Genomic DNA, 24,867 nt, shown 5'->3' on the forward strand with positions numbered 1-24,867 from the left:
GAGGGAGACAGGAAGGAATTCTGTTCTCTAAATGTGCTTTAATGCCTCACTGCAATCATTAACAGCATAAAAACATTTGCAAAAGCTGCCTATGGGATTAATAAGAAAGATGGAATTGTTTTGATATGTTGCTAACCAACTTAGCTTAACATCAGACACATAAAAGCATATATTTATAGACTAAAACACAAAATTATTAAATCCATAAGTGAAAAGAAATTAAAGCTTGATGGCTTTAAAAAATGTTGAAGCATGTCTATAAATTAAAAAGGAAAAAAAAAAAAAAAAAAAACAACAAAACACCTTCATATTTAATTCAGAAGAACACCACAGTTCTACTGAACTCTCCTTGGGAGCCCATGTTTCTCAGCTTTGATACAGGAACACAGGCAGGTACTTCTGGAAAACTATTCACACAGGCCAAATTACATCCCACCCAGCTGTTTGTTTGGGATAATCTTAACTTGGGATAATCTTAAATAGCTGTATTATCTTGCTCAGGAAAAAAAAAGAAAGGAAAAAAAAGAGAAGGAATTTATGTATAAACATCTTTTTCCAAAGCCAGAGAATGCTTCTGTCTTGTCAGAACATTAATTAGGGAGCTATATTTCACACCATTTAAAAAGTAATTCATTCAAATTACCACTGTGTTTAAAATCTGATTTTGTTGACTGATTACAGAGATAAGTAGAAATTCCTGAACAATGTGTGAGCTAGGAATTTTCTTCCAAATACAGAATGGATGCCTGAAATTTTCATGTTGCACATTTCACCTAAAAGCCATCACTGAAAATTTAAAATAAAAACAAGGGCCTGGTAAGGAGTAAGGATTTGCTGAAGAAGTCAAACTATCAGATTTGAAAAAGGAAATGTTCCTCCTTGAAAGTCATTTTTTTTCCCCCCCCTGTAAGTTTTAGAGCTTTTAGCTTTGTATTTAGAGCTGTAATACATGAAAAGGACTGACAAAAATACAGGAAGATCACCTTTCCTAGCATCTATATCCAGGCTCATGGCTTCTTTCAAATTATAGTACACTTCAAAACCTTACAGAAACTGTTTCATACAAAAAGTCTGGTTTCCTAAGCATGCACCACTTAAGAGGGCAGGAGACATCAACTGCTGCAGGAAAGGCCAGTGGATTTTAGCTACACGACTAACCTAATGTGAGAGGTGTAAAAATTTTAACCAAATAACTATTCAGATTCTTAGCTTTACAAAAAGAGGCACCAAGAGTCAAAGCAGAGAATCACCTTCAAATTCTACTTCACTGTTGTTGGCAGGTAGGCGAGAGTGCTCACAGAGACCAGCTGTGTCTACTGAACTGGAGGTCCCAACATCTACTAAGGAGCATCCCTCTGACAGAATTGTTCTGCAGATGGAACCATGCCACTGGAAATAAAGCCAGCTATCTGCAAAATCTCATTTTCCACAAGAAAATGCAAGGTCTCAGTAGGTTGGCGCTGCAATTCGTATCTTATACTTGCTTCCATTGCAGCTGAGTTGCAATGCTCCAGTCCCAATGCTCCACTTGGGCCATGTAGCTCTGCACTGGGAGGACAGACATTAAACTGCAGCCTGTTCAGCAAAGGAAGCAAGGAGTGTAAGTGGTGTTGGCACTGCTTTACTGCATTAATGAACAAACACCTACCCTGGATGGTTTTTAAAGAATGCCACAGGCAGCTAGAAACTATCCATAATGCCTAAGAAGTGTCAAGGACCAACACATTTACTGCCCTGCCCTGCAGGCAGGCATCAGGAGTTCATGCAGGGTGCTTTTTGGCAGTTAAAGTCAAGGATGAGAGCTGAGACCTCCAGCCCAGGTTCTCCTGCTTCTCAGTGTTCCCAAAGAGGCTAAATAAAGCTGTCCTTGGACAAAATAAAACAAAGGTTCTCTCTGCAAGTTTAACTTAAATGACAGCATGTTATATGTAAAGCAGCAATTACAGTACTTTCCATAACAAAACAAAGTTTACTGGTGTAACTTGTGACTAATCCAATGTCTCATTTGCATTTTAGCCCCACTTGATTCCATTTCAGTCTCATCTATTAAAGCGACAAGAACAATATTTAGTTTAAATTAATATGTTGTATTAATACGAACACACACGTAAAAGCCCCTAAGACTTCCAGTGCAAAGGCAGAAATGAAACAAAAAGCCCAACAGTTTCTCTTAAAGGATAAGGAATTGCTCCTTTTAATAAAGAGAAGTGTCTCACCTCTCCGAGCCTTTAACCAAACCAACCAAACTCTTCTTGCATCTCCCACCACTCCATTGCCCCACAGCTCTGCTCCACATCTCTAATGCTCTTCTATCCTTACTACTGTCATTACCTGATCCAGAGCTTGGCTGTGTGTTATTGAACAGAAGCGTTCAGAAAACCTATTTAAAGAGGGAGCAGAACTGCCTGCTTACTTAGGCAAAATACAGAGATTATAACCTGCACAGTCCAAGAGATGAAAGACATTTGGGAATAATTAAGTAAACTGCATGAAGCCTAGAAGACAGAACTCTGAACATGACAAATTTGGCTGACAGCACAAAGCTGAAGCCTACGTAGTTCTCGCAGTGTGAAAGATCATACTTGTTGGCTTGGCCAGTGAGCAGAAGAATCTGCATAGTGCTACGGTTTTCCTTTCATTTCTCATATTAACCAGTAAACTGCACCATGCCATTTCTGAGAACTGAGGTACAGGAAAAATGTTAATGACGGGAACTAGCAATGAACTGAAGCACTACAGTCTTCTGCACACAGAGGTGTATGTTTCTATCTGAACACTTGGCTAAGCCACAGCGTTGGTCACACTGCCAATCGAAATAAATGCCACTGCATGCATTAGCAAGGTCTGAAATTCTTCGCAGGCAGGAGGAAGGTGAGATGGATTACAGTCACTCTTGATTAGCTACAGAAAGTCCAATAATATGTATTTTAAAAAAGCACACATAAATCAGCTGTCTGTACTGCTGCCATACATCAGAAGCCTGATTTCTTGGCATAAGCAGTTCTATCAGGACAGCCATCTCCCAGCACCTGCTTACCTGCCAGCAAAGATGCTAGAATTAGATTAGTTCAAAAGGGAATTCCCCCAAGAGGCAACTTACTCTCTTCAAGATTAAATGCACCAAACAGTTAAGAAACTTCAGTACCTGGAATTATGCATTTGTCTATATTAGTAACAGACTTCAAAGAAGAGCAAGAAAAAAGGTAAAAGCCACCCTATAATCACGTTTTAGGAATTGATGAATTCCTATCGGAACAACTCAGTGAAACTTCATACAGAATACTGTTGACATTCTTGGCCACACCAGGGCAAGACACGGCAAGATTTTAATGCGTTGAGCATCATGAATATCTGAGATTCGGGAATCCAGTCTCAGTTTTTATTACCGTCCTACGATTCTTAAATGCATACAAATTTGATCCAGTTAGTTACTATCAGATGCCGAATTAAAAAAAGAATTTAGAGAAGTCAGAAAGAATTATCATTTGCATACTGTTTAATCTTACTGGATAGTAAATTGCTGATTACTCAATTAAGGCCTATATTGCTGGTTTTGGGGTTTTTTTCCCTGCAGTCTTCTTTTTGTCATCCAGGTGAACACAAACAGTCCTTTGGGAATCTAGTTACAAACACAAATGCAGTCATCATTCAACATATTTTTTATTAACAGCAAGTGAACCAGTGATCCATACTTACTTCCATACTTCATTAATTCACACTGCATGTGAATAAGAATTCCAAATTCTTTTACACATCACACAGTGGAACCGTGATGTTGCTAATTTATATTACTAGCACTGCCACTGCCACGTAAATACCCTGATGGACAGGGCAATTTTTGCTTAAAACAATTAAAATACATTATTTCCAGGTCTAGACACAACAAATTTGGATGAGACACCAATCAAATCTCCACTAAACGTCCCTGTGTGTTATGCATTGCAAATAAGTAAACAAATACTGCTTTACATAAAAACACAAAACACTTCCAGTTGCTCTGATAATGGTTGAGAAGTTTAACCTGGGGAAGAACACATCTGAAACACGTCCCAGCCCCTGAAGCCATGGCAGAAGGAGGGACAAAGGGCTGCCTTCACTGTCACCAGAACCATCAGGATACCGGGACCAGGAAATCAGGATGCTTCTTCATGGTAGGAAGACAACAAAGAAAGAATAGGAGCAGCAGCACATCATGAGAACAGCGTGTGAATCCTCCCTGAAGACAGTGGCCCTACTCCACACAGCAGCGACACCACGCTGCTGATGCCTTTATTTCTTGTCCACTGCTGCTTCCCCTCAGATTTCCCCATTTGCACCTCATCCCACTCACAAAGCTGGTGAAGGAAACAGAAATCTGATCATCAAGGTATTGAAGGTCTATCAAGGTGTTGAAATCCAGGCTGATTTTAGCTACTGGAAATCTCAAGCTTTTGTGACTGGCTGATCGAGTTACTCTTTTGGAGTTGGAGGAGAAATCTTTGGGATAGAAGAAATTTTTTTAGTAGAAGAGTGAAAACGCAAATTTAGTGTTGAAAAATAAATTGGGTAAGGGACTTGCCAAGATATACTATCAAAGCTTAGCAACCTCTAAAATCAGCCCAGAAAACATTTTTTCCCTCAACTATGTCTTACCTCTTCAATGTTTGACCTTTATCTTAAGGTCTGAGGACTTTTTTCTTCCTGTTTATGCCACACCAACCACAACAGGACCCTGCTCCTGACTGTTCTGCTTTGTGCTTTACTAAAAGAAAGAACTGACTCTTTTGTGTGCATCTGCCAGAGCACAGAAGGAGCAAAGTGAAAACCTCTGCTTTGGTGCATTTTCTGAAGTGAACAAAAGTAAAACTATTCTGCAATGGCACTCCATGTATGGTGTACTTAACATCATCATATTAAATGCCTAGGAGAAGACTTTCTTGGATTCTGAGAAAAGCAAAGGATTACACAAAGTTATCACTTAGCAAGGGGGCCTGTGCCAAATACTTCCCAAGGGAACAGATTTCAATGAAGAATTAACTAGTATATGCAATTCTATAATTGCAAGTCATGAATAAGAGCTAGCATCCATCACATTTTTACATATTTTTATAAGCATGTTGCTTTTGAGCTTTCTCCAGGAAGTAGTTCAGCTTGCCCCATAGAATTCAACAAGATTTTCAGAAAAACAAACCCAAATTCTGGGTCCACTCATCAAACTAAGGTTTGGTGTCTGACTAAAGCAAATGAAAGATTCACATCATCACATTTTTTCCTCCCTCAAAAGCTATTAGCACCGACTGAAAACTTAAAATAGTCTTAACACCAAGCAACATCTTTGCTCCATCAATGCATATCAATGTGTTGAAAACAACTGTAATATGAAGAAAAGAGCAAATATTTTAAGGCAAACTGTGAAATGAAGAGGAGGGGTATTATCAGGAAGTATTCTTTTGTAAAATATGAATATGCTTTTGGAAAATGTGATCTCACCTACTCTGTGGAACAGAAAATAGAACTACTTCACAAAACTAAAATTACACAGGAGAGTTATCCAAAAGGATGAGGCTTTTCAGTTCTGTTGCACAGCACAGAGACTAAATATATTACTCAGTCCTTTAAGAAGTCAGAGAGAAAAATAAACAGTATATAATAGTTACATTTTCAACAAATATGACTTACAATTTCCAGCAAGTACTGGATCTTACCACAGCGGCTTGGTTTCAGTAACATATAGCTTACTGTGCAGCAGTAAACCCTGCAGCAAGAAGGCTGTATTTGACACCCAGCATGGGAAACAGTGGAGCGGGGCAGCAGATGCACAAAGTTCTGTTACAGCAGCACTACAGCAGCTGATGCTCACAGGACAGCCCTGAAAAGGACGTGGGCTTGCTGTACAGCCTGCATGGAGAGTCATGCAGAACCCAGAAAAACCAGCTGCTGAACATGTCCATGTCCAAGTCAGGAAGAAGCACTGAGAGAAACCCTTCCCTTATAAGAGAAATAGATGCCAATCATTGCAGGCTGTTCCCTGGGAGTGGCAGCACTGTACACACATTTCCCATACATTCAGAAAACTACGCACCACTAGTGTGAGGCAGGAGCCTCAGCCTGGCCTTCCCAGCTGCCAGGAAAGCACCTTAAGTTCAGTGACACCATAAAGAGGTGAATTAATCTGAAGATTAATTTTTCTGCTGCTACTAGTTTGTACAGTTCACATGCATATCCATTAACACAGAGACTGGAACCCATGTCCTTCCCAGACAGCATGCTCACCCCAAACCACAGTGCTACTCCCACTCTCTATATCCTCAAAATGCCACCAGCCTAACTTCTGTTCCAGATGCCAGACTGCTGAACGCCACAGCACCGAAAGTCCTTAAGGGATAGGAGTTTCTACATTCCAAGAAAAACAGCAGTGTTACTATCACAGTGTTGTTCTAAGTAATAAAAAAAGCAATCCAGGCATTCAAGACTTAGTCTCATGATCTTAAAATATGAATCAACTGCACCATACGCACTGAAAAACGGGGATCCACTGAAGATGGAAGCAGTGCTTTGTCTTGCACTTTTCTCTCAAGCTTCAGATTTTCTCCATCCACATCAGTGAACCCTTGATCATGACAGGTACCCGAGTCCCTTCCTCCTTCTTGGAGACCAGTGGTCACCTAAGATTCTGGCAACTCAGGGGTAATTCCTCTGTTACACATCAGAATTGCCTTTTTTGCTGGCCTTCAATCCAGTTGAATTTCCTAATTCATTTCACTGCTGAGAACTGAAACAAGAAGGTCAGCATTGAGGGAAGATACATCAGATAAAACCAAGGCCAGATCACTACTTTCAGCAGATCCGTGGCTTAAAAAGACTGAGCCTACAGCAATGATCCACTCTTTCAACAGCTTCATGACACATTATCATTCCTATTTTATAAGTAACAGTCTGGAATTAAATTCTTATTATATAAGTGGCAAAACTCCCACTACCTTCTGTAAGAGCAAGACTGGACCAAATGTTGTTGATAGTCAAAAATCCCACAACTCTAACAAACAAACTAGGAAAAAAGTCTGCCAATGTATCATTTTTACATTCACCTAATTTCAGTCTCACTGCTACAAACAGTACAGAGAAACCAGAGGATGTTCCTTTCTAGGAGAGGCATTTAGGACAGGATGCATTCTGTAGTTTATTCTCCTTGTTGGTAGTTCTTTAAAATGAAATGTCAGGGTCAGACAACTATCAGGAAAAACAAAATGCATTTTGAAAAACATGAAAAGAAAAAAGATTTCTTTGATACTTTATGGTCAAACATCTGCTAAACTACCATTTTTCCTCAATTATAGGATACTCAAAGCAGCAATTATATTTGTTGTGCTCAGATTTTTGGGGATATAATCAGCACTACCAGAAATCAACACAACCTCTCTATATATATCTGTATGTTTTGCCAATGCTGAAACACTGGAAACAATACAAGGACATTGACTAAGTACGGTAAATCTCTGGTTTCTCAGCCTCCTAAACCGAGCACTTTCTAACATTTAATCCTGTTTGTAACTTAGGAATACATTTCTTTGAGGTGGTAACCATTTTCAGTCTCTGCTGACTTCTAGAAATCCAGGTCACTCTGCATTTCATGTTTCTCTTCTCCCCAACACTACGACAAGCATGAAAGTTCCTTCCTCACTGTAACAAGACCAAAGGAAGAAAAAAAACTTTCTCTTTGACCCAACATCTTCAAATCCTGGGATACATTAAAAGTGAATAGAGCTTTTTTTTCCTCTTAGACAAAAATTATAATCTTTCCCACCGTGCCCTTTTTGTTGTGCAAATCAGACTGAATCTTGGAATTTGACATCTTGACACATTGCCTAGTCCTGAAAAAGAAGATATAGAAACATGGACTTTATCCATGAGATCGCAAGGTACTAAGAAGCATCCTGCACATCAGAACTGTCTCAGCCTCCAGTGAGACCAGCAGCTCTGAGCCAAACTCATATCTGGGCCAAAGTGGGTAAATCCAGGCAAATCCAAGACATGGACAAAGTTATGTCCATGTCCCATATGGTTTTCAGTCCCAAAGGCATGAGTTAGGTAGAACACCAGCAGGAAGTGAAACACCCCTTTTAACCAGGACTCAACACTGGCTCAACGTCCAAGGCAAAAATACTACTACTACTGAGGGCTTCCTGATTCTTTCTCCAAGTGTTGTGGATTTTTTTCCACGCATTTGCAGCATACGCTGAAATGGAAAGTGAGCAAACTTAGCACGTGTTCTGCCTATTTGGTCACTCTTAGGAAAGATAGGTTTGAATTTCCATACACAGAAGGGAAAACGAACCCTCTCTTTCCAACATCCGAAGCCAGGTTTCTAACCACTGTTACGGTATTGCCATCTCAATAAAGAGCCCTTCAGACAGCTCTGGAAGCAGAGCTCCAGGAAGAACTTCATGGGCACACATGGAATGTGGAGAGTCCAGTATGAAACACTCAACACACATGAAGAGAATCAGCTTTTAAATCTTCTGCCAGTGTTTCCTACTTTCTTAGCTCATCAACTCTCATGACTGGTGGCACATAAAGGAACAGGAGGAATACAGAAAATGGCTGAGAGGATGCAAAAGAAACAGCCTCTTGTGCCTACCTTTGAACAGGTGGGGTCACCCCCTCTTGCCGTCACACTGACTCTAAAGGACAGAGTTCAGCAGTGCTGTCCTTGGTGTCAGCAGGGGTCAGCAGTGCTGAGAAGGAAAGGTTCTGTCAAGACTTTACAGACAGCATTTTGAGCACTGAGATGTCTGAAACATACCCCCGTGGGAATACAGTGATTTGAACACATACCAACCTCTAAGCTAACACCTAGCACCTTTGGGATCGCCTGCACAGCTCCCAGACCGTAGGCAGTAATGATCAGACCAAAAAGCAGCCATCTAACAGCTAATGCTCAGTCTCCTGGCACAACCAAGCATGGCTGATTTGCACGACCTCACTGTGCAGCGACAGCAATGCTATGCCAGCAGAATCAGCATTAAACATCTTGTATCAAGTTGCATTATTTTGATTACAAGATGACTCACGTTCCCACAGCTTCTTGGCTAAAACAAGAGAAATCAGATATTCCCTGACTGAGGGAAATGGTTCAAATATTTTAAATGCACTGTATGTCAGCCTTCTATCCCTGTTTCTCAAGAAAAGGGTAGAATGACAATCGCTGGTTAAAGCAGAAGAATCTGGGAATAAATTCCTCAGAAGCAATGAAGCAGTGGCTTTAAAAAGCTTAAACATATGATTTTCATGCCATGTTCAAGATGAGGTGCGCTTTAGGGCCTACTAAGCAGCATACCTCCCAGCTCCCAGAGACTGGGGGCTTCCCTTGGCTTCCTTGTCAGTTTGAGGCCACTCAGCCCTCATAGCAGGAGCCAAGGGCTTACAGGGGGCTGGTGAGCTGTGGGCATGGCAACCTGCCACAGCTCCCACACGGCGAGATGAGGGTAGAAGAAATCTAAAGAGCCACGAACAATAGGGTAGGTTTTAAGTGAAAACTAAGTAATTTCCTCAGGAGGATTCCACCACGTGTAAGAAGCTGTCTGCTCTTCAGAAGAGAGCTGATTACCATCCAGCTTTCTCACACCAATATGTACACCTCTTCAGAAACACGACCAATCTTGAAGGAAAGAAAAAAGATAAGGAAGAAAGATGATGCTGCATTTCTAGCATCTGACAGTAGAAACCCGCACTGAAAACAATCTTCAATCATCAGTACAATAAGATGCTTAAAGACAAAGAAAGAAGGATCCATTTAGCCACTGTGAGCGTTGATTAAAAAAATAAATTAATAAAAGGCAAACCCAGGTGAGTGCAAATGAGTGCACAACTGAGGAAAGGCAGCAGCAAGGAGACTTCCCAGAATGTGAAAATGTCCACCAAGATTAAACTGCCAGTTCTCTTTACAGGTTCAGTAACACTCGCCTAACACCAAAGCACCACTTTAATTTTAGCTTGTGTTTTAGGAAGCCCGGAATAGGAGTGCAGTGGATATAAAGTAAGTTGCAGGTTTAACCTTTGCTGTAAATATTCTACCGAAGCTATAAGCTTCAAACAGAGATTATTAATGGTTTCAGTTGTATTGCATTTTAGGCAATTTACTTGAGGAAGGCAGAAATACCACCAACAAAACTTACAGCAGCAGTTTCTCAGAGCAATTAAGATTTATTCCAAGCATATCTTATGTGTCACCATTTTATTTTGTCATATTTTGTAGGACTATGCATTTTTTCTAAACAAAAAAGCCTAGAATTTGCTTCATTTCAATCAAAAAGCTCACTATCAGAAAAAATGTACAATTTGTAAGAAAATTATGATAGAATGTTGCCTTTTACATTCTAAATTTCTTTCCTTATAAAGGAACATGATAGCATTTGAAGCTGTCTAGGAGTAAGTCTACTGTTATTTATGCCGGACAGAAGAAGGTTCTACACAGCAATCCTGAGAAAGCGCCACACTTACATGTACAAAAAGACAGTCTTACAAACTAGTTCATTAGCAAGCAAGATGATTTCTGGGAGCTGAAAAAAGACTGTTTTTTGCTGAGCTCTAAAGCTCATTCTTGTTCCTGAAGTAGCACATCATGTATGATCTACTCAAAGGCAGCACACTTTTCAGCAGCAGGTGCCAAAAACTTATCCATGCAAGCCTGAGACAGCAAGTAGAAAGGAGGAGAAGGAAGCGGGGAGAAGGAAGGGCAAATAGACACCAACTGCCATGCTTAGCAAGGGGCTGGCACTTTGCAAGCTCTGCACAAGATTCTACTCTTCTTTTTGACATCTATTTATTTATTTTTATTTTTCCCCAGAGTGGAGTACTGAGCTTGGCAGGGCAGAGCATGGCAAGAAGAGCAGAAATCACATGTCAGCTCAGCAACCCACCTAGAAGGGTTTTTTCTGCCCCCCCCTTCAACCCCCCTAAGTCTCCTCGCCCAGCAAAAAAAGGAACAGCCAGATAAGCCCATATCACAGGACCAAATTGCCCACTATCCTGAGCAGAGGAGCAGAATGTTTGCAAACGAGTTTTCAAGTCAAAGCACGGATTTAAAGAAGGGTCAGGAATCAACTGGAAATTTACAGCTCCATTCAAACAAACTGAACCATCAGACTGCACCACAACCATGTCAGGCATAGAAGTACTGGTAAATTAGCACTGTGTCCTGCAGAACCATGCTAGCAGGAATTGAACTTCAGTTTGTCCATTGAGAGAAAATACTGTTAGAGGTATGATACAGTTTGGCATTAAAACATAAGTATTACCTTCCGGAGGAGTTGCAACACTGCTCCCAAGTCCCAAAATAGCAATGCTGTGATTCCTTGGTTCCAGCATCATGGCAAACTCTTCTCCTCTTTCCCAGTGAGGTACTTTCACAGGCTCCAGGTGCACATTCTCCAGCCCGTCTTTCTGCAGGGCACTGTACATATACTTGATGGCTGCGTCTAGATTTTTTGAACCACTTAGTCTAGGTCCTATGGTATCAACAAAAACAGCCAATCTTTCATAAGATCTGTTCTGAGCTTTTCCGTAAACAGCAAGGTCAATTATAGCTTTAGCAATATCATAATAGCCAGCTATTTCACTTCTAATGTCTTCAAATGTTTTTGGGTAGTTGCCATCTCTGCTCAAAGACTTGCCAGCATATTGTGGCAATAAGTTCATGAAAAATATTAAGAATAGGTATTTCATTTTTTCCTCTTCTCTACAGATGGCCTGTTGGAAGAGAGAAGAAGAATATTAAAAAAAAAATAAAATTACACAGTTATCAGCAATAGTCTCTCTTGTTATTTGGATTGGCAGACAAGCCAAAATGTAAAGTAGTCAGTTTATCACGAAAACACTTTGATCAGAACTGCCAGGAAAGCAAAATCAACTTGAGGACACAATTATTGAAAACAAATGAAAAAGATTCTTAGACCACTGGACACAGCCTTTGTTGTGGTCTTCAGAAATGCTTATGGAATGCGGCATCTCTTTAAACAATCACATCCTTCACTGAATAAAAACCCTGAGCTGCTCCCATCCAATAGGAGCTCCATAGCTCCCTTCTGGAGAAGCAGGATTTGTCAGAAGTGCTGAATTCAATGTCTTCACACAAAACATCTGGACAAAAATATTTCTTAAACCATTCATGAATAAAACTGCTTCTTAATCTCTATCTTCGTAACCAGGAAAGCACTTTCCCTCATGCTAGAAATACATCACAGAAATTTAAGTCCAATGAGCCTACAGAGAAATTATTAACTTCTTCACGGCACAAACACGTGATTACCAGAGAAATCAAATGTTTTATTAACATGTTCATCAGTTAAGGAGTGACTTCCTAAAGCAGCACTGCAGAGAGGTGCGGTGCCAGAGGTGCTGACTCTGGGTTGAGTACTACAGTAAGCTTCTTTAACTTCATAGGATAACTCACTGATCTTTAAAAGTTCTTATTTTTAAGACCGGTCGTTCCTGTAAAACAGATGGGTTGTCTAAGTACTATTAACTGAACTGACAAAGAAGCCTCTGAAATCAGCTGGAGTAGTTGCAAAGCTCTTTTACAGAACAGAAAGCATGAGTATCCAAATGAAAAAGAGAAAGGTCTTCATTGATATATGCATAAGGTAATATAATCGCTTCATTTTCCTTTGAAATTAAATTTGGCTGAAATCTGAATAAATATTGGTCTTCAGCACTAAACACCCACAAACGAGCACTAAAAAATAAGGCTCTTAAGTCAGCCCTATCCCAGCAGATATGAAGAGACTTGAAAAACAGTGACATGACAAAGATTTTGATCCATCATTCCTGCCATTCTCATGGACTTTCAAAGACACACTTTTTCAAAACAAATGAGATTTGCCCCAAAATACTGTAAAACTAAAGCCTAACATTAACCTCTATTCTAGAAAAGACGTTTTACTTGGAAACAATTTCTCTACAAACAACAAATGACTAATAAGTTGGATAACATGGATAAAATACAGGTAAAGCAGATCCGTACATCATAAGTATAGTAAGTATAACCAAAAGCTTTTATCATTAGATTTCCAGGTTATCCCTACTTGTATTTATTTAGTACTTCTTACGAGTTATACCCTTCATTTTATAATCACTGACCTTAGGAATTATGGTAGTACACTCACTTAGTGGTTTTGATTCATAATGTTATAGGCATACAGAAAGCCAGTACAAAAGTAGGTGGGAGGCTGTGAATGCAGAAGTATACACACATGTAACAGGCATCATACACACACACACACACACACACACAAAAAAAAAAAAAAAAAAAAAAAAAAGAGAAGTTACTTTTTAAAGTATTGCACACAACAGGACCTTTAACTGAGAGTATAAATTCTCAGTCATTTTGTGGAGTAGGCAAGTTTCACAATAACCAATAACTTTATAAATCAAACTGTCAGAAGGAACCAGAATATTTGTCTAATTTGACCACCAGAGAACGATTGCAGAACATGCCTGAATTAACTCCTACTACCAAAAGCCACAGAGCAAACCATCAGCTGAGCAATTCTTGAGGGAGCAGAAGTGAGGTTACACCAGTTGTGTACCCCTGGAAGTGCATGACAACTGTATTGAAGCCTTCCACCACTCTGACTGAGCTAAACTAAGAAATTACATTCCCATCTACACTTGTTACAGTGAAGCACAAATAGCTGAACTCATTTTCTCACCATGTTCACTCTGGATTACTTTCCAGCATTTGCTAAAAAATAAATAAATAAAAGAAAGCCTTTGAAACAATGAAGACACCTCAACGTACAATGAATTCTGACATCACATCTAACATGCCTCGTCTCATTTCCTCTCGTCCTCTATTAGCTTCAGTGGATTTATATTTCCACCTAGAAATCTTTGGCTCAGTTCAAGCTTCAGGAACTATTCCTTTCACTTCCCCTCATTCAAGAAACACATTAAGGAAAACAAGAATCTCAGAAATCCAGATCTAGGTTTGGTAGTTTGTACAGTTGCCACTTCTTGATTTGTTTGGTCTTTTTTTCACCTTACTCTTTCGAAGAAGCTTTACCATGACAGAGCATCCTAGGAGGAGAGCATTATCAACTGCACTAAAGAGTCTAGCTGTGTGAGTGAAAGCTAAATGCTTATTCTCTCTATATGCTACTGTAATAAAGCACTTGTAACTTTGAAGCATAACCTCTGGGAAGTCAGGAACATGCATATCACAGAACAGTGAGGTTAGGAGGGATCTCTGGAGGTCCATCTGGTCCAAAAAACCTGAAGAGTTTATATCCAGCCATTGCAACACTTCAGTCTCTGCATGATCTCAACAAGACCACAGCCCCACAACTGCTCAGAGTTCTCTAATTCCTTGAGTTTATTCCCCACACTGCATGTATTAGCATACAGGCACTTAGGAGCATAGATTGCCAGTGGAAGAGGCAGCACCTTTCTGAGAGCTGTAAGCTGACCAGCTCCCAAGAAGGCTGGGAGACCCAGCAGGGATGCATTCATAAGACACCATCTTAAATGCTACCTGGTACAATAAGACGGTTTTGTAGCATGAAAACACAGAAAGAAGGAAAGGATTAAATCACACTGCCAGAATTCACAAATCACCAGAGGGGGAAAAAAAAAAAAAGGCAAATTCCTTGGAGTCACAAAGCCCAGCTTATAGGCTAATCAACACAAACCACCAGCTTACCTATCATAGGCCTTTGTGGACCTTTCATAAAGAGCAAGTTCAACAGTAGCTTGAGCAATACATGAAATTAAACTGTTCTCTTTAACTATACAAATGTCTCCTAAACTTGAGACCACGGCAGTAAAATATTCCTGAGGGTGATGTGCTGTTTTCCCAAAAGAGCAACAGAAATCACCTGTGACTTCGTCTACATACAATAAATCCACCACAAAGATCTCCTCTCTTGCTGTAAGACACGAGGCAAAGGTCTGGCAAAAGCTGGAGCTGAAACTGGGGTTATCTCAGGACACTGACAGAGAACTGTAAAAAGCCTGTTAGAGTCTGAGCTACTGTTTATTTGCGGTTATAGTACACAGAGAGCATTGGTGTATTTTTACTGCTAAGCTCTGTACTTTCCCCATACTTCTTCCCTTTAGACCAGTTAATTACAAGCTCACAGACATCCTCTGCTAGACACATCAGCTATTTTCTCAAGGCAAGCATGCTTGTCCCTTGTTTTTTGCCAGGCTCATCATTCACAAGGGAGCAGGGAAGATAATCTGATTTTTGACAGAAAACAAATTCTTGCCAAGTGGAGTAAGACAATTTTGTGGAGTTAGTTCAAAAAACTTAAAAGTTGGGCTTTTGTTTGATTAAGGGCTTGAAAATCTACTAGACAATGCTGATATACTTAAGTTGTTGAAAGGAAAACACAGGAAGAATTTTTAATTACTATTTAAGACCTCAAGGAGCCCGCAGCTACCAACTTCATGCATTTTTTTCAGTGGAGAAATGAAACCAGTTATCACATTCTCCTTAACTAAGAAATGTTTCCTTTGCTCTTTCTAGCCTCATCCAAAACCAGCAGCATCCTTGCTCCAATGACTGCCGGAGAGGATCTGAATTTCAGGGCCATGCTCCTTCCCTGAATTTCCCACTGAACATTGAAAACAGATGTTTCCACAGCTTTTGAGGATGCAGCCAGCAATGTTTCACTACCTGCCACTGCCCGCTGGTAGAGCACATAACTAATTTCAAATCCTGAGCAAAGGCACAAGGATGGAACCATAATGCATCTCACCTTCCTTGAATAGTCCAGCATAATCCAGTCGGTAACTAGAAGCATTCAGAAATAATTTCTTGCTGTGTAAAGTAATGCCATACCCTCTTAGACTGCAGTACAGGAATCACTCTACTGCTAATTCAGAGAAAAGAGCACATCTGTTGACACAGTCTGCAACATCAAGTTTGTCACCCCAGTGAGTCAGAAAGTACTGGTTCTTGCACATTTCATTAGCTGGATTCAGCAAGTAAGCATCACTATGCCTGCCAAATTAAAAAATAATAATGATAGGATATGCACAAATCTTCAATGCATTTAATTATTCATTGAATGTCTTCAGTAAAACTTCAGAGCAAAATCAGATAGAAAGAAAACACGCTTTCAGGAAGCACCATCCTTTCTCCAAGTCCTATTAATGCAACTAATTCTGTGGGTCCTTAGTACAAAATAAGCATCTTCTAGGGGTAAGAATCTGGGATCCCCCTTGCTCTTCCAGCAGGCAAGGATGCTCGAGAGAGCATTACAGTTAAGCTTCCTCTAGTTTATTTCTCCATATACGTACATCTTACATGCACAGAAAGGACACAGAAGGGTCACATTCCAGCCAGGCCTACGGCCTCATGTTTAGGGTATTCTAAAAAGTGAAGCTTTCAAGAACATGTAAAACCTCTAACTCCCACCTTTCACTTCTCAAAATGGAACTTCTAAATGCTGGCACATTAAGCAAAAAGTGGGAAGCACCACTGCTCCTCCTGACATTTTGAGCAGAACCAATAGCTACTCACATACTGGAGACTGCATGTTTATGGCAGATGAACTTTGTCTCTCGAGACTTCAGCAGGGCTTAAGGCTCCAGCCCTTATACAGGTTATACAGGTTCCTACCTCTTAGACAATATAGAAAATCTGAGACAAATTTCATTGAGAAAGTCTGGAGCAAGGAAGAACTGCCCTCAGTGGAAGAGGATCTGTTTATGGGACTGACAAAGTATGGGCTGGATGAGCAGGCACTCAGTGGTTGAAAATGGACAGGACAAGCTCAGAGGCCTATAATCACTGGGACAAAGTCTACTTAATGGCCAGTAACTAATGGCGTCCCTTAGGAGCCAATATTTGGTCCAATTCTCTTCAACACTTTCATTAATGATCTGGAAGCTAGGACAGAGTGCTGCCTTTGTAGCTTTAAGGTTATACAAATTTGGGAAGTGTGGCTGATGTAAGTGACAGTTGTACTGCCGCTCAAATTGAGAAGAGAAATGGGCAGACAGGACCTTTATGAAGGTAAACCCTGCAAATGCCTGAACGGAGGGTACAAGGAGGATGGAGCCAGGCTCTTTTCAGTGGTACACAGAGCCAAGAGAAGAGATACAAATTGAAAAGCATGAAATTCCATCTAAACACAAAAAAATGCTTCTATACAGTAAGGACGGTCAGGAGCAGGAACAGGTTGTCCAGAGGACTGTGATGTCTCTGGATGTGGAGATATTCATAATCTCACTGAGCGCAGATGGCCTGGGCAACATTCTGCAGCTGATACTCTGTAGCAGGTGAGTCTGGACTACAAGAGCTGAAGATGTATCTCCTCTGGTTTAGGTCCATTATTCCGAGTATGAAATGGACCCATAAACACAAGCTGAAAGTACTGGAAAAAAAATCAGGGGAGAAAAAGTTAGAGATGTAAAAGAGAAATAAAAGGCAAGAAGAAGTATTTTCCAGCTCCCGTGAGTACTATAAGGGAATAAAATGTACAGCATGTTACCTTCATTGTGCAGACAGTGTAATAAATGCATTTAATAGTAGCTAAGCAGCTACTTTAAAGATGCTTGAACCTATTGTCTGATCCATTTGTCCACAGTTAACTATTCTCTTTGATGTTAAAGGGCAAGATCATTGGGATCCTCATCTTTTCTGGCACCATTATATATAACAGCCTTAGCCCACCTGATCTGTAAACAGCTAACCTTTGTTACAACCATTACAATCATTATAATACAAATTACTTAAATGTAGCAGATGGAAAATTGCAGCAGAAAAGGTAACAGAAAAAAAGAAAGTATCTGCTGAGAATTCTATCTCTAGCAATCAGATAACTGTAAGAGGGGCAGAGGGAACGGAAATAAGAGAAACAAGAAGGAAAGCAATGCTTCTGTTTCAGTGTGGCAAAGTTTTCCCAAAATCCCAGTTGAAAATACAGACAAATGGATGCAAAGAGTTCACAAGAGTCCCAGTTATGGGAAATGAGGGAAAGGAAAAACAGTAAATTAAGGATATTAACCACATAATTTCTAACTGTCTCCTAAATCTGTAAAGTACCTATTGGTTTCCTAACCACGTACCATTTGATTTTCCCCCAAGGAATGTAGGAAACTTTGAAATCACACCGTGATTTTGATAACATTAGAATAGACTGAAGAGCCCCAGGGTAACAAACTCACATGCTGCACAGTGATGTCTGATACAGTTAACAGCATCTGAAAGAAAGTTTGTTGTGACAGCTGTGGAGTAGAATGGCTGGAAGGGTAGGTGGACTTGCAAAGTGAGGAGGCGATTTCTGCCTAAAAATAAAGTCACAGAGCTCTTCCATCACTTAGAAAGATAAGGGAAAAAGAAAACAAAACCACTTTATAATCTTGAAGAGTAAAGTAGGAAAGCAGACATTTCTCAGATTGCTCTTCCAGAGTTGTTAAGAATCCTCATCTGAGAGAACATTTCGTTCCAAATCAGTTAAAAAATCCTGGCTTTGGGAACACACACAATCAAAATTATCATTTGTGTTACAAAGTCTTTAAAATTAGCTTTTTAGGTCTAAAGCTAAGGAAAGGAAGAGCGTAACACAACATGGATACAAGACTTTGAATACAATACTGAATCTTATATTTGACCACAAACTCTAAAACTCCAGAGTAAACATCAAACCCTGAGCTGTTCTACCTTTACTGGCTTTAGAAGAACTACTGTCATTTACTGCTATTTAAGATACATCATGAAATCCTTGAAAAGGTAACTACAGCTTCACAATTTAGAAGCATGTCCAACCAGGTAGTGATACTGATTTCACGTCACAATGGGAAGTTTAGAAGAGAGCAAAGGATCAAAAGAGAAGAAGCCCAAATATACTTAGAGATACCACAAATGTAGCTCCCCATCTGGCAAAAGAAAATACTTATACACTATTCACACCCTGCGCGGGAAGTACTACAGCTTAACACAGGAGGGAAGCAGTAACAGGAACTGCACTTAACTCTTCCCACACTTCCAAGCCTCAGAATAGCAACAGGTACCTTGCTATAAGCTTACTCAGCAGATGCTGTTCAAGGGGAAGGTAGTAATCTTGAAGAATCACACCATCACCCACATGCAGCTCCTATCAGTGAAGCTACAGAATCCATTCTGCAACTTCCTATGAAGCTTTTAGACATAAGGAAGAACTTTTTCTCTCAGACAGTGGTCAGGCACTGGAATGGCCTAACCAGAGAGGTGGTGGAGTCGCTGCCCCTGGCAGTGTTCAAGAGGTGCCTGGATGAGGAGCTGCGAGATATGGTTTAGTGCTTGTGGTGGCAACGGTGATGAGGAGACGGTTGGACTGGATGATCTTATAGGTCGTTTCCAACCTTGTGATTCTATGATTCTAAGCTGCAGCAGCCAAGACAATTTTTTTTATTATTTTTTTAAGATATCAGCACAGAACAACACCTTGGTCATGCAGCAGCTGATGCTTAACATGCATTCAAAATACAAACAGTCCTCAAAAAAGAGTACATTATCTTTTCAGAGGCAAAAGATGAGGATTCAGTGGGATTTTTAGACAAGAGTAACAGAACAGAAACATTCAAAGAAAGAGAGCTAGAAAACAACAGTAAAGAAATTCAGATACAGAAGGATGGAAAAAAAAAATATATATATACTCATGCACATTCCTTCCAAGACAAAAACAAAGTGGCCTTCATTTAATTTAGGAAACCCTTCTTGATTGTGAATGCCCTTTGAACAAACAGACATGTTCAGATGATCCTTGAGGTCCCTTTCGACCCTGGGAATTCTTGCCTTCAGCAAGACATCTTACGTCCTTTATTCACACTTAAATTATTCCTACAATTCTAATGCTGAATACTTTCCTTCTGCATTTTTATTAAAGACAAGTCGATTGCATCCGGCCAAAAGATGTAACATATACCAGGACAAATAATCCTATACCAGGACAAAGCCTAGAACAGAAGGTATGACTCCTCCATATCACTGGACAGCATTACCTGCTAAAGTTGATGGATGGAAGCTGTAACAGGAGCAAAGTGACCTTCCTTATCAGCAGCCAGAGCAGGTCTGTCAGTCTCTGTTGCAATCTGGTCCCCGATCCCTGAGGAAGCCCAAAGCCATCGAAATGCCACGCAGCTGGCACAGCTGGGCACGTGGCTCTGCTCCCAGCAGCAGTCGAGCACCACAGAAGCCAGTCCCACAGAACACGTGTGTGCTTCGTGCTGCTCCACCAGAAAATACAAACACTTCAGTGCCTCCTGACAGCAATTAAATCAGAGTTTTAAAGCTGACTACATAATACAAATGTTGATGGGCTGGGTGGGTTGCTTTATTTTTGCCAAAATGAAGCACTAAACTAGGTAATTATGTGACAGCATGTGATAGATCAAGTTTTCAGAAGAAGTGACATATCTGGTTTGGTAAGCATACTCGTAAAATTCTTAGCTTTTCTATTGATTTTCTATGTAATATTTCTCTATGAGTACATACCTACAAATCATAGAATCACAGAATCATAGAACTGCTCAGGTTGGAAAAGACCTTAAAGATCATCAAGTCCAACCACAACCTGACCATACTACCTTACTTCTAACAGCGCTCTGCTAAATCACGTCCCTGAGCACCACATCCAAACGGTTTTTAAACATATCCAGGGATGGTGACTCAACCACCTCCCTGGGGAACCCATTCCAGCACTCTTTCTGTAAAGAAGTGTTTCCCAATATTCAACTTAAACCTCCCCTGGCACAACATGAGGCCGTTTCCCCTTGTCCTGTCACCTGTCACCAGTGAGCATCTGAATAAAACCTTTCATTTTAAGTCAGTAAGTAACACATGTTATTAAATGATTTAAAAAAGAATATAAGAAATACATTTTGACAAGCATTCAACCACTTTAGCTGCTTTACTCCATCCACCTCCAATCCTATTTTATAGATATACGTAAAATTCCCAATTAAGTGAAAATATATTATTGCTCAGCACTGCTATGATGAAATATTTAATATTGATAATTTTTCCTTATTCAAATAGCTGTAATTCTTCCCAATATCTTTTTACCTTTTACAGTCCATCTGTAGGCACAAGAAAAGCTGTGTTCATCATACTCTTAGAGTATCAGCATTCAAGGGGACTGTGAAACATACAAATATGATGAACACACTGCTAGATTTGCTAAAAAGCTGATATTCTAGTCCTCTGCCTCCTTAACTGTAAGATATGTCCAACAATATTTCTCTTTCCAGAGTAACAAGTGCAAATTTGTAAATGCAAGTATATGAAAGGGCACAGCATCAAGTATTGCTCCCTACAATTGACAGAAAAATGAACTTTATGACGCATACATTTATTTATTCAGAATGGGAAAAAGATCTTAATTTCAATGAGACATGCTATAAAGTATGTTGTTTATGATTTTGTCATGTTCACTAGGACATAATATTAGCACTCAAACATCATATTGTATTTCAACATATCAGCATCAGAAATAAACTGCTACTGCTCAGTGGCAAAGTAAGCTGAGGTCACCATTCCAAAGTAGACTGCAATGCAAACTAGAAAGAAAAAAAAAGGTTAAAATGCTCAAATGAAAGAATTGAGAAGAGACTGTAAACAAGACAAATACACTTTACTCAAAGAGTGTGAGCTGGTTTTCAGCCAATTTTGAGAAATAGATTTGCAAAGCTGGACCTCAGGAAAGCACCACTAACATTTCCTAGCCAAAACTACTCAGCACACAGCACCCATTTGCCTAGTTTGATCAGTACAGTTACTAGGCAAAAGGAGGTTCTGATTACAGATTTTAACTTCTAATTATTTTTCACTGCCACTTAAGAGGCAAAAAGTTATTCAATAATTTTGCTGCAGGAAAAAAAAAAAAAAAAAAAAATCAGTTACTATAGGAGAAATCTACTGCTATAAATAGTTTTGTTGTTTGTTGTTTTTTTTTTTAAGAGGCAGTCAGCCAGACAAGCTTGGATTAGGTCCACAGTGCCAGCCCTGCAGATACTCTGAGGTAAGCTTGCCATTAAAAACTGACAACTACAAACAGACAAAATGGATAAGTAATTGAAAGAGGAGGAACCCAAAAGTGACATCCCCAACTCAATAACACCACAAAATACATTTCAATTAGCAAGGCCATTCAATCTCTCTCTGCTGACACCTCCAAGAGCAGCCATCAAAAGCTTTCTGCAGTGAGGCATATGGTCGTATTACAGTCAATTGGAAATCAAAGTCAAAACAAGGAAAAAAGAATATACAACGGAGTACACACACCAGTTATACAGAGAGAGAACAGTGACAAATGCTGACATAAGTGAGTCTCGCTGTGGCAATTCCTGCTTTTCTGGGTCAAGCAATTCTACTTCCCAAACTGATTTTTTTCCAGATGTGTTTACGACTTTTGATTGAGCATAATGAAAACTTTCTAAAAGTAAACCATTAAAGTATCCAGTCTGCTGGTAATAAGTATTTCGCAAAGTGTGTTCTCCATTTACTTTGTTCACACTAACACAGCTGGCATGCTTCCATCCAGAATTCTTATGCAGTGACTGCAAGGATTCCTCATGCAGGTGACATGAGGAAACAGCTACTGAGCTGAACTATCCCAAGTTTTCTTGTAGTCAAAATTTTAAGATGGGAAAACACATACTGGAAAGGCTAGATGCATAACATTTTCACATGAAAGTACATCAATGCAAAATTAAGAAGTTAATTGAATAATTAGTTCTCAAACAAACATCTTGTAACTTCTATCTACAGTATGTCATAGGTCCTCTGTTTTTGTTTTGTTTTTTTAACGGGAAAGAGAGGAGCATAGGGCTGAGAGGCAAACAACAACTGACATCTGAATGAACACCAGTTTCTTAATTCCTCAATACCTATTGATGAATTAACATTCTAAGCAGAAGATTCAAAACAGAAGAAATTTCTATATAAAGCAGCCAAAAGTAACAGCATAAATCTGAGCAGATGTTCAAATTGGAGTTAAGATTGTCTAAAGCATCTTTTGGAGGGCTGTGTTTATTTCTCAGTACACAGAAGTACCATTCATGTGCTCAAATTAAAATATTTGAGTATAGTAGCATCAGACTAACAGTTTCACTTACTATAAACTACATCTGCTTTTTATTAAGATACTTACATGATGAATTATCCCTAAAGTTAAATGTAGATTACACATAGTTTTCAGATTCAAGATCGTTAGCCACTGCCCTTGAACAACATTTTCAAAGAGACTTCAAGCCATCAGTTTTAGGAAATATTTGTTTGTTTGTTTTCTTCTCAAATTTTCATAAAAAGTTCTTAGAAAAAGCCCCAAAATGACATAATTACGATACTGTAATATATTTTAGACAATGTTGTTAATGCGAGTGACTCTTCAAGCAAAAATAATGTCTCAGTCTTGCACAGATGCACATGCAGAGGTACCACAGAACATATACACACAAATACTAACAGCAGTTTCAGAATAAATGAGAAGAGCACCAATGCCAAAAATTATTTATGAGCTACACTGGAAACAGCTTTCCAAAACAGCAAGAAATATTTGTGAGATGAAAAGTGGTTTACTGAACCATGAAACTGCCATTTCTCAACACAGTTGTTTGAATCTTGTGGTATTAAAAAAAGAAATGGAGATCCATTCTCTAAAACACTCAGAGGTACTTTGTCTTAGCAGTCCAAATTTTGTGGTACTCTTTGTTTGACTCAGATATTTGACATAGTCTTGAACGTGACTATACAAAAGTTGATACTGTATTTCAGCATCATGTCAAGGGAGAATACTGATTTTGGCAAACTGGAGCTGACTAGGTATATGTATATGACATTTTCTGGCACACGTTTTACAGCATCTGGCACACACTTTGTAGCATCTGCAATACTATTCAAGGCAGAATGCGATCAACACTCTTGCTGCAAATATTATGTGAAGATATCTCTCTGTCTTTGTACTGACATGACTTTAATACTGCACCTGTCCAATAATACTTAGACATTAAATAATGCCAAAAAAAAAAAAAAAAAAAGTACAGCAGGAAACAAAACAGCTTAAGCTTTTCTCCTAGGCCTTAAACCCTGCTGCACCACTGCCTGGAGAGCTGCAGCTCCATTGCCAGACCCCAAGTTGCTCACTCTGTCCCTCCCACTCTTGCATGTCACAGCCAAAACTCCTGGGTATGCTGTAGTAGGTTTGCCTAACAGTCAAGATCTTCTCACAGCAACGTGAAGTGACCAGGAACACAACAGACGGTGACACCAACAGAGGGTGAAGGCATTTAACTACCATGTTAGCAAAGTGGGGAGGGCACCCTTGTACTGGGGCACCTCTAGCTTTTACTCCACCTGGTAAGTAGCCCTGCAAATACTGCTTTGGGAATGCCATCTCTATGTGTTTCTAGTCACAAGACTAACCACTAAGGAGACAAAAGTTTGTACAATTACCCCACTCAGAGCACTCCAATTGGAAGACATACGAGGAGTGGCTGAGGCCGCTGCGTTTGTGCAGCCTAGAGCAGAGGAGCTGAGGGGAGGCCCGATGGCGGCAGCAGCTCCTCACAGAGAGCGGAGGGGCGGCGCTGAGCTCTGCTCAGTGTGACAGCGACAGGGCCCGAGGGAACGGCATGGAGCTGCGTCAGGGGAGGGGCGGGTGGCGGTCAGGGACAGGGGCTGCAGCGGAGGGCGGCGGGCACGGAACGGGCTGCACGGGGCAGTGGGCACGGCCCCATGCCGGAGTTCAGGGAGCGTTTGGGCAGCGCTCAGACACGGGGTTGGAATTTGGGATGGCCCTCTGTGGAGCTGGGAGCTGGACTCGATGATTCTTTCATCTCAGGATGTTCTATGATTACGATTCTATAATATTATGCATTTTAAGAGACTGGTGATCTTCAAAA

General features: G+C 40.0%; 1 protein-coding gene across 1 annotated transcript in view; it reads right to left on the minus strand.

The window, feature by feature from the left end:
- CPQ (carboxypeptidase Q) overlaps positions 1-24,867 on the minus strand; it is a gene marked incomplete at its 3' end in the record, with an annotated part of 153,745 nt that overhangs the window by 124,201 nt on the left and 4,677 nt on the right. The window contains exon 2 of the mRNA XM_079533031.1: positions 11,277-11,727. Within this exon, the coding sequence (XP_079389157.1) occupies positions 11,277-11,703 (427 nt within the window). The 5' untranslated portion in view covers positions 11,704-11,727. The remainder of the gene's footprint in view (positions 1-11,276; positions 11,728-24,867) is intronic.

Source organism: Tetrao urogallus (genome assembly GCF_951394365.1).
Source record: "Tetrao urogallus genome assembly, chromosome: 3".
NCBI lineage: Eukaryota > Metazoa > Chordata > Aves > Galliformes > Phasianidae > Tetrao > Tetrao urogallus.